The sequence below is a fragment of the Otolemur garnettii genome, unplaced genomic scaffold, assembly GCF_000181295.1.
Source record: "Otolemur garnettii isolate 467f Iridium unplaced genomic scaffold, OtoGar3 scaffold00025, whole genome shotgun sequence".
In the NCBI taxonomy this organism is placed as follows: Eukaryota; Metazoa; Chordata; class Mammalia; order Primates; family Galagidae; genus Otolemur; species Otolemur garnettii.
Genome location: NW_003852420.1, coordinates 17,767,147 through 17,778,236, shown reverse-complemented (window position 1 = coordinate 17,778,236; position 11,090 = coordinate 17,767,147). Strand labels below are relative to the sequence as shown.

The following is an 11,090-nucleotide window of genomic DNA, read 5'->3' as shown; positions in this document are numbered from 1 at the left end:
AGCTGGGACCACGGGCGCCCGCCACAATGCCTGGCTATTTTTTGGTTGCAGCCATCATTGTTGTTTGGCAGGCCTGGGCTGGATTCGAACCCACCACCTTGGGTGTATATGGCTGGCGCCTTAGCCACTTGAGCCACAGGTGCCCAGACTACAATGGAATTTTTTTTTTTTTAAGACACAGTCTTGCTCTATTGATCTGGGTAGAGTGCGATGGTGTCATCATACCTCATAGCAACCTCAAACTGTTGAGCTCAAGTGATCTTCTTGCCTCAGCCTCCTGAGTAGCTGGGACTACAGGCACCTACCATGACATCTGGCTAGTTTTTCTTTCTTTCTTTTTTTTTTTAGTAGAGATGGGGTCTTGCTCTTGCTCCGCCATTCTCTCAAACTCCTAAGCTTAAGCGATCTACCCACCTCAGGCTCCCAGAATGCTAGGATTACACGCATGAGCCACTGCACTCAGCCCTCCTCTTTTCTCTTAAAAATAAAAACACAACATAAAAAATCTGTAGGATGCAGCTAAAGCAGTGCTTACTAGTAAATTTATAACTTTAAATGCTTCTATTAGAAAGGAAAGAAGCTCAAACTTCAATTACCTAAGGTTCTAAAAGAAGTTGAAGGAAGAAAAATAAAGATCAAAACAGAAATCAATATTTTTAAAAGACAAGCAATAGAGAAAATTAAAAGTAAAAGATAGGTTTTTTGAAACCTATTAGCAAAATTGATAAATCCCTAGTCATACTAACCCAGGAAAGGAAAGGGAAAACAAATTTAGAAATCAAAGAGGTACAGCAATAAAACAAGGAAGGAGTAATAAAAGGTAAAACATTAGAAAAGTCAATTTTTTCTAGTTTACAATGAAAGTCAAAGCAAAAGTATGTATAAGAAGATTAAGTTAACTCCAAATATGAACCTTCCACAGTTGAAATCTCTTGCAGTTTGGCAAGGGGAGAAACCGGTTCCGTTTTCATAGTGTTTTCTCCCATTGACTGGCTATTCAATTCCAAGCCTGCAGCTCCCAATCCATTCCCAGAAGAGTGGCAAGTCAATGCAGATGAGACCTGGCCAGCTTCCAAAGGAGATTTCAACTGACCTAGAAGAAAAAAAGAAAGCTTGGAGAACATACACTTGTACATAAGCTGGGAAGCAAAAGTCCCACAACAAACTACAGAAGCCAGGGACTTTTTTTTTTTTCCCCCAGAAGAAAGTCATCCATCTCACACCACACAAGAATACATCCACAGGTTTTAGCACATATAGCCTGGCCTGTGAGCATCTCAAAAAGATGAAAGTGAAAGGAGGAATTACTAAAAATGTTAACAAGAAGTCACCAGAAAGACAGAGAGGCAGGGCTCTTCAAGCAGTGTACCAACAACATGCAGTGGCATATAAGCAGTATGAGCCATAAATGCATCCAGAAAGTTTCATCTATTGAATGAATCATCACCAAAGAACAATGTATTATAAAAACACTGTAAACCATCCAATAATTTGATTTCAAGACCATCTAACACTTGTGGAAGGGGTTACACAATGATTCAGATTGGTTCTCACTAGGCAGGCACCAAGTTGGCAAAACAATTCCAGAACAGAATTTGACTCACCTTCTTTAGATTCCTTGGTACTAGACAACGTGTCTTGCAAAGGATCCGTATCAACCAAATCTGGTACCACCAAGTCAGAATCTAGGATCTCATGGGTTCCATTAGTGGATAGCCGGGAGGACCGTCTCCTTGACAAGTCTTTGTCAGTGTTTTCCGAGTAGTTTTTTGACTTCTCTTGGGCTATTAAACCATTAAGAGGGTTGTACTCAAGAGACCAACAAGAAGAAATAACACTGCTACTACAGATTCCTGGGCTGGTTGCCTCTATAAGGGATTATAGAGAAACTTCTGGAAAGTTAGACTAATGACAAAAGGAAATATCCTTTACTAGTTTATATTTTTAAGTAAGGCAAAATCTCTCTACCAGGATAGAATTTCACTTTTTTAATGATCCATGGTCTGAAAGTATATGCCAGGTCATGTTCCAATCTTGACAACTAAGTTCTATTCTCTTCCCAACATAAAAGTCTATGTACCAAAGTCAAAAGGTTTATAAGAGCCTTACTTAGAGCCATCACAAATCCTTTTTTGGAGCTAACAGGGTATTTCTGTAAAAAGTTTCACTCAGCATAGGAAATCCATCCTTCTTAAATTTCTAGTTGAATGCAAATCAAATTTAGTTTATGGATATGGAGATGATACTACTCAACATGAATAAAGTTTGTGTTTTTGGATTTTTCTTCTAGCAGAAACTCTTTCTCATATACCCACACCCCACTCACATTTAGCTCATTGACCAAGAACAAGCATTAGAGCCTATAGGGAATGGGCGACAGGATGTATATAGGTAGGGTGACCCAAACAACATCAAATTCTAGCCACATATACCCAAACCAGAGACTCACATGAATTTTTGTCAAGCCGAGGACGTTTTAATGGGATTTCATTTCCTTTTGATATCTTCCGTCTTCTCAATTCCAAAGTTATTGGTTGCAAAGTTTGAGAGTTTGAATCCACAGCTACGATGTTTATAAAACCATACAAAAAAGATATGCAATTTCTTAGTGTCTAATTTCTCATTTTATATAAAAATAAAACATGTATATATGAATACACACATACATCACTGCATTAGATACAGACCCTCAAAAGGGTATCCTTACTTAAGGTAAAAGGAACAAAAAGTTAAATGAGTGAGAAAATACTTCCCTATGGGAGATGCAGATGCCTTGCAAATTAACCTCCTGAATCTCTTTGTTTGGTCTCTGCTATGACCCAAGTCCAGTCATTATACTTCTCTCCTTAAACCCTCTCTTTAAAACACCACATCCTGGATCGGTGCCCATAGCTCAGTGAGTAGGGCGCCAGTCACATACAAGGAGGCTGGTGGGTGCAAGCCTGGCCTGGGTCTGCTAAACAACAATGACAACTGCAACAACAACAAAATAGCAGGGTGTTGTGGCAGGCATCTATAGTCCCAGCTACTTGGGAGGCTGAGGCAAGAGAATCTCTTAAGCCTAAGAGTTTGAGGTTTCTGTGAGCTGTGACACCACAGCATTCTACCCAGGGTGACATAGTGAGACTCTGTTTAAAAAAAAAAAAACAAAAAACCACAACCCAACATGACTGCTTTAAAATAGGAAAGTGCAAGGGCAATAGAAAGGTCATTTTTATCACCATCAAATTTTCTCATCAAAAATTGACCTGTCCTGGCTCGGCGCCTGTGGCTCAAGTGGCCAAGGTGCCAGCCACATACACCTAAGGTGGTGGGTTCGAATCCAGCCTGGACCCGCCAAACAACGATGGCTGCAACCAAAAAAAAATAGCCAGGCGTTGTGGCGGGCACCTATGGTCCCAGTTACTTGGGAGGCTGAGGCAGGAGACTCGCTTGAGCCCAGGAGCTGGACGTTGCTGTGAGCTGTGATGCCATAGCTCTCTACCCAGGGGGATAGCTTGAGGCTCTGTCTCAAAAAAAAAAACAAAAAACAAAAAACAAAACTCTGACCTGTCCAATACTTAGGAAATCTATCACATAGGCTAATTCCTAAAATGTACACCCTAGGACTAGGGCTTCACTATTGTCTGCAATCTCTACCCGCTATACTAGTTATTTTGGCATTGGTCCTAGTTTAGAGGATCCAAGTAGAATATCGACATTTATACCCTCTGGGGCAGTGCCTGTGGCTAGGTGGGTAGGGGGCTGGCACCATACACCAAGGGTGGCAGGTTCAAACCAGGCCCTAGCCAAACTGCAACAAAAAAATAGCGGGGTGTTGTGGCTGGCACCTATAGTCCCAGCTACTCAGGAGGCTGAGGCAAGAGAATCACCTAAGTCCAAAAGCCGGAGGTTGCTATGATCTGTGACACCATGGCACTCTACTAAGGGTGACAAAGTAAGACTCTGTCTCTTTTAAAAAATATATTTTTTTAATATTCTCTTAAAAACATTCTCAGAAAAATCTCAGGAGACTCTATTACTTGACAATCAATGTTTAGGCAAGGCTGTTGATCTTCAGCTTAGCAGCAGACACTAAACCCTTGAAGAATACTAGTTTTAAACCTAACCTAACCTTCTTAAAAGAAGCTCTCCCGCAATCAGAAAAGATGAGAATCTGAAAGGTAAGCAGAAGGAAGAATAAAGGAAAAGAAACTGAAGTCTAGCAGGAAGGAAGGGGTCAGAGGAAGGGAGAAAGGAGAGAGGAGAAAGGGGAAAGCAAGGAAGAGAGAAAAGACTGGTCTAACATCTGCAGCTTCAGTTGGCCATGGCAAACAGAGACAAGGCTAAGCCGTGAGGAAGAAACCTGATGACAGCGCTGAACTCCTTGGCTTTTCCTGTGTTCAATCTTCCCAACATTATTTTGTTCTAAGTGGTGGGAACTTGGAGATCATACACATTCCAGATTCAACACAAATACAAACAACCCTCTCTAAATAGCTCAGATCCTGCTCCTAATCAAGCCTGTACAGACACTCAAGCCTCTACCAAGTCAATGAACTTATTCCAAGCAACTTTTAAGAGGATTTGAACTATATGTGGGATATTTGGCAATCCTTCTTCCCTTTGATATCATATACAAATGGAAGCTGACTCTAGAATTTGAGAGCTTCCCAAACTCTTCTTTACAGTAAAAATCATCTAGGAAACTCTTTAACAAATTCATATTCCCAAGTCCCCATACAGTCAGAACAAGGAAGACTGAGGCATGGCTAGAATCTGTTTTTACAAAGGCCTCAGGCAAGGGTTTAAAAGTAAACTTGGAAAATACCCTTTCTCTACTAAGTTTATTCTATCTGGTATAAAATGCTACACTTTTCCATCTGTGCCTATAGCTCAGCAGCTCGGGCACTGGCCACATACACCAGCACTGGCAGGTTCGAATCCAGCCTGGGCCTGCCAAACAACGACAACTACAACCAAAAAAACAGCTGGGCACTGTGGAGAGTGCCTGTAGTCCCAGCTACTTGGGAGGCTGAGACAAGAGAATTGCTTAAGCCCATGAACTGGAGGTTGCTGTGAGCTGTGACACCTGCACTCAACCCAGGGCAACAGCTTGAGACTCAGTCTTAATTTAAAAAAAAAAAAAAATGCTACACTTATAAAAGCAACAAACTAAATGCCGCTTTCCCCCTTTTCTTACCCAAGTGAAGTCACAAGAGCGGTCTGCAAACTGGGGTACAAAATTTAAGAGAACATAAGCCAGAGCATGAATAAAGGAAATCATTTTCAACACTTAGTTCTTACACTCACACTCTCCTAAACTGAGCTGAAGACATGTCTGATTTCTGCTAGTTTGCATTTTTTTTTTTTTTTTTTTGGTAACAGATGAGGTCTCCCTCTTGCTCAGGCTGGTGGTCTTGAACTGAGCTCAAGCAATCCACCTGTCTCGGCCCCTTGAGTGCTAGACTTATAGGCTAATTTGCATTTTCTACCACTCTTTGTATAACTGCCCTTCTCCCACTTTACCTAAATAAAAAGGCCTGTCTCTCACTCATCCCATTTTTTTTTTTTTTTTGAGACAGAGCCTCAAGCTGTCTCCCTGGGTAGGGTGCCATGGCTTCACTGCTCACAGCAACCTCCAACTCCTGGGCTCAAGCGAGTCTCCTGCCTCAGCCTCCCAAGTAGCTGGGACCACAGGCGCCGGCCACAACGCCCAGCTATTTTATGGTTGCAGCCATTATTGTTGTTTGGCGGGCCCGGGCTGGATTTGAACCCACCACCTTAGGTGTATGTGGCTGGCGCCTTAGCCGCTTGAGCCACAGGCGCCGAGCCCTCATCCCATATCTTAACATGTTGCTCCTCCTAGAAGTTTGAATCTTTTGGACTTTCTCAACTGGAGGTTCCTCTTCTGAACACAAAGTTATATTTTCAATTTTCCTAAGGGTAGTACACAACTAGCACCATTCTGAACACACAGAGGTCAATTCAGCACAGATCACAGATCCCTTGGGTATTTGGGCTTAATTCCCAAATCTCTGTTGAGAAAGCCAGGGAACTTAAGGCCGGTGTCATCCAATGGAAATATAGTACGAGGGTGGCGCCTGTGGCTCAGAGAGTAGGGCGCCGGTCCCATATACCAAGGGTGGCAGGTTCAAACCCAGCCCCAGCCAAACTGCAACAAAAAAAATAGTTGGGCCTTGAGGTGGCCACCTATAGTCTCAGCTACTCGAGAGGCTGAGGCAAGAGAATCACCTAAGCCCAAGAGCTGGAGGTTGTTGTGAGCTGTGACACCACAGCACTCTACCACGGGTGACAAAGTGAAACTCTGTCTCTTAAATTTAAAAAAAAAAAAAAAAAAAAGGAAATATAGTAAGAGTGCAGGTCATCTGTAATTTTAAGTTTTTAAGTAGTCACCTTAAGTTTGAAAGAAAGTAAAATTAGAACTCAAGTGTGAGAAAGCTGTCTAATGAAAGTGAGTGCCAATCTATGTGAAGTGAACAAAAAAAATTTTCCCATAGAAATTAAGTTTGAAATGACAGTAGTCTGACTTGATAGGACTGGCTTCATACTCTACATCATTAGAAAATGATGAATAAGGTACCTCTGTAGTTCCACAGTTCTGATGATGATATATTCTATATCATATTTTTACATATTTTTGTTTTGTTTTGAGACAGAGTCTCACTGTGTTATTCAGGCTGGTCTCAAACTGCTGGACTCAAGCAACCCTTCCACCTCAGCCTCCTGAGCAGACGGGATTACAGGTTTGTGCCACCGTGCCAGTCTTCATACTGTAGATATATATCCATTGCATCCATTGTAGCTATTAAACTTTTGAGAAAAAACTGTAGACACTGCTTTAAAATGTGCTATGGATTTCCAATATTCATGTAGAGTATACACATCTGTAAAAATGTCTGAAGACCCAAACCACATCATAGGCAGTTCAGTTCAGGGACCCTAGGGGGCTCTTCCTGCCACTGAATTAATCTGGAGAATGACTATTTAGTTTAGGAAGGAATCCTAATGAATATTTAGTTTATTCCCTTTTTTGGAGACAGCAGTCTCACTTTGTTTGTATCAGCAGAGTACCAGGGTGTCATAGCTCACAACAACCTCAAATTCTTGGGTTCACAAGATCCTCCTGCCTTAGCCTCCTGAGCAGCTGGGACTACAGGTGCCTACCACAGTGCCTAGCTTTTTTTTTTTACAGACAGGTCTCAGTCTTACTCAGGCTTGTCTCAAACTCCTGAGCTAAAGGTATCCACCGACCTCTGCCTCCCAGAGTGCTACATTACAGCACCGCGCTCTGCAGAGTTTATTCTTTTCTTGGTTGTTTTAGAAGAATTCCAAATTTCAACTTAAAAAAAAAAATACAACTATTCATTCTTCCCTAAATCTATAGCCTCCACCCCTGACTCTTACCAATTAGCAACCTCAAAGTCTTACTTAAGATTGTTGAATTTCCACTCTCCAGAGAGCTCAATTTCAAAATCAGCCATGCCTCTTGCCTCCCTAGCTCCAGTGTTCCTTTGTCTCTGCCTTCTTCACATGCCCACACTTTTTTACTTTTCCTCCCTTCCTCTTTCATGTCTATCTCATTAAAATTATATTTCCCGATTCCAGGCTCTGTTAAGCTTACTTAAGCTGACATCAGGCAGACAGGCACAAAGTGAAAAATCTAGTAGTTTACTAATATCCCAGCAGCTCAGTCACAAACATGCTCTCCAACTTAAAGATTCACCTGGATACAGGTCTCACTTAAATTTAGCTCCATGGACACAACCTGTTTCCAGATCACAAGACAGTTCAACATCAGTCACAAAAATGAAGGACTGAAGTACAGAAGTTACAAAGAACCACAAAGGGCCACAGAAGAAGTCTGTGAGACTTCCGCAGAGTACACTTGGGAAACTCACCAGTAGGAGCTATAGAAGGCGGTCTGCCTCGTTTTCTTTTTGGCTCCTTCAAGTTTTCTTGTGGACTCTTCACAATGTCATTTTCAGGTTTCTTATCCACTTGGGCATCTGTAGAATACTCTCTATCATTTTCTGAAATGTTCTCCTTATCTTCCTTTTCGTTCTTGGGAAGGCTTTTCTCTGACACCTTCCCCTTTTCAGAACAGATTAACTTTCCTTCTTTATCAGGCTGCTTGGGTCGCTTTTCTGTCTTTAAGGCTTTGTCTTCCTTGTCTTTCTTCACATTGACTGTGGCTTTTCTCTGCTCTTTAAACTTCTCTCGTTTATCAGGAGATGATGAAAGACTTTTGTGATCTGTTTCTTTAGGCCTAGCATTACCCACAATATTCTAAAATGAGCAAAATAGCGATGAAACACTTTGTGATTGCTTGCAAATACAAAATTAGGAGGTTTTTTGTAAACTTATAAAGACAAACAAACAAATTAAAAGATGACATAAACTAGGTCACATAATACAAAGAACCACTGAAAATATCCACTGGCCCTGAGATTTGAGAACCAATCCTAAACTTAAGAAAAATAACTCTCATGTTCAATTCCTTCTGAGAAAGAGCCATTTGCCTTATTAGGGTGAATAAATCACTAGAAAATAAGATTCTGGAAAGCAAGCTTTCCAACAAAGTATCCTAAGAAAAGGCCTCCATGCTCTGTCCTCCTTATCTTGAGCATGACTATACTGACCCCGGCTTTTCAGAGGCCTGGCCCAGTTCACCAGTATATGCTGATAGCTTGTGTAGAGAAAAACCCTAGTTGGTAACTGAAAAGTTCAACAGGAAAACTGTAAAGATTGTGCAACCCAGAATGAGAGTCTCTACTTCCTCTACTGGATAAAAGACTGCTCAATCAACAAGCCACCTACTACATTGCTGAGCTACTCTTGAGTTTTATCCACTGGAAGGAAATGTTGCTTCCTAAAAATCTTTTTAGATAACAGGCTGGTTCTGTCAGCAAGGCTAGAGTACCATGGCCTCAGACTAACTCACAGTAACCTCAAACTCCTGAGTTCAAGTGATTCTCCTGCCTCAGCCTCCCAAGAAGCCAGGAGTACAGATGCCTGCCACAATGCCTGGCTAGTTTTTCTAATTTTAGTAGAGACAGGGTATCACTCTTGTTCAGGTTGGTCTCGAACTCCTGAGCTCAAGCAATCCTCCTGTCTTGGCCTCCCAGAGTGCTAGGATTATAAGTATGAGCCACCATACTCAGCCCCATCCTAAAAAATCTTGAGTCCTAGTGTAACTCTGTTATAATAAAGCCAGCTCTGAAAGCTCTAGAGATTCCAAAACTGTAATTAAGATTATACATATATATAAAACATATCTATACATATCATATATATGTATCTTCTAAGAGCTCCAAAGCAGGGACCAGCATATCACATTCACATAGGATCTAAACAACTGGCACACACTGGGCACAAATATTTTTGCTGGAAGCAGAAAAAAGTGGCTAAATACTCAGCAAATGAAAAAATTTTTCCCACAGGGAAAAATAATAAACAAAGGAATAATTTTTCAAGTCCCCCAAATTATTTTAAAAGCAGCTGGCAGCCAGCAACCAAGGCTGAGAACATACACTCTCAGTAACAGCTGATAAAAATATAAATTGCAGTCATGGTGTGGGATGGGGGACAATTTGGGTCAAAAAACTTAAAAAGTTTGTATCTTTGAACAAGAATGAATTCCTAGAAATGGAATTTGCTAACAGAATAATCATCCTTGGGCACCCATATCTGTAAATATCCTTAATCACTATTTGGGAAATGGTTACACAGGGTACAGTTACATACTTATTATAGAATACAATATAGCTACTAACAGTCATATTCTAAGAGTATCAAGGAAGTTGGGGAAAATGTTAATTTGTTGAGAGAGAAAGTTATAAAACAGTAAAATGTCACGTGACTCCAATTCTGAAAATAGATACACACACACACATATATATATGTGTGTGTGTGTGTGTTTTACCAAAAACACAGAAAGACCTAACACCACAACATTATGAGCACTATATCTTAGCGATGGGAATCACAGAGTTTTTACTTTCTTTGGGCTTTCCTATACTTTTTAAATTTTCTATAGCAAACATGTTAATTTCAAAACAATAAATGTTGCCAAAATGTAGACTATCAAAACATTTAGGCAGTGTGTTTCTAAAAAACAAAATCTCAATGTATTCTAATATCACATGAAAAAAAATTTAATTGTCCTGACAGACATCTTTAGCCAAACCACTATCCTCTTGAGAAGAAAAAATAAGTCCAAAAGCCAGGGGCTTGTGATCAAAGTCCTGCCAAAACTATGGTGACATAGATACTCAAAGGCTTCTGGAAACTGAGAACTAACGTACTACAGTCAGAATTCCTCCCCAGGTTAAGGCACCCATCTGTAAGCCAAAGCCCCATGAGTTCTATTAATTGTTTATTGAGTAAAGCAGAGTAAACAGTTGAATATTTATTATCTGGAGCCCTGGATTTCCATTTTTGGAGGTTCTGGATACAATCAGCCAACTCTGAACAAATTTATCATTTGCTCCTCTATCTGTATTAATTCATTCCACACACCTAACACAAAAAGTGCCACATGTAAGGCCAAAAAAACATTTGAGAGTACTGTGTGGCTCTTTGGATACCTGAGAGACAAATGACCACAGAGAAAGCATCAGTAGGACCCAAGCTTTAGAATTTTCTCAATTTTCTGAAGAGGAAAACAAGCAAAAGACAGTAACATTCTTGAGGCTACTTTAAAGGTATTATGTATTACAATCCTTTGAAACTGCTAAGTGTATGTATAAGAATTTATTAAAATCTGTGATAAATAGAAGCACTTGGTTATTATGGGAAAAGGCAATAGGTTTTAGCATCAAACATTATCTCATCAACCACTATCCAGAGATAAGTAACTAGTTACAATGATGCCTTGACATCATTGACGAAATCTTTTAATAAACTGCTTTACTGTCTCAATGGCTAAAATCAGCAATAATTAGAATTTTAATAAACACCAATATCCAAATTTTAATCTCTACCCTCAACTTTTTCATTAAAACATAAACACGGGCTCGGCGCCTATAGCTCAACCGGCTAAGGCGCCAGCCACGTACACCTAAGGTGGTGGGTTCGAATCCCCAGCC

The 11,090-nt window shown here is 40.5% G+C and overlaps 1 protein-coding gene across 3 annotated transcripts in view; it reads right to left on the bottom strand.

Moving 5' to 3' along the window:
* Positions 1–11,090, bottom strand: part of PHF20 (PHD finger protein 20) — a 151,373-nt gene that overhangs the window by 60,386 nt on the left and 79,897 nt on the right. For all 3 annotated transcript variants that reach the window (XM_003788136.3, XM_023512185.1, XM_023512186.1), the window contains exons 6-9: positions 7,902–8,289; positions 2,450–2,563; positions 1,605–1,784; positions 914–1,093 (exon numbers count right to left, since the gene is read on the bottom strand). In XM_003788136.3, the coding sequence (XP_003788184.1) occupies positions 914–1,093; positions 1,605–1,784; positions 2,450–2,563; positions 7,902–8,289 (862 nt within the window). The remainder of the gene's footprint in view (positions 1–913; positions 1,094–1,604; positions 1,785–2,449; positions 2,564–7,901; positions 8,290–11,090) is intronic.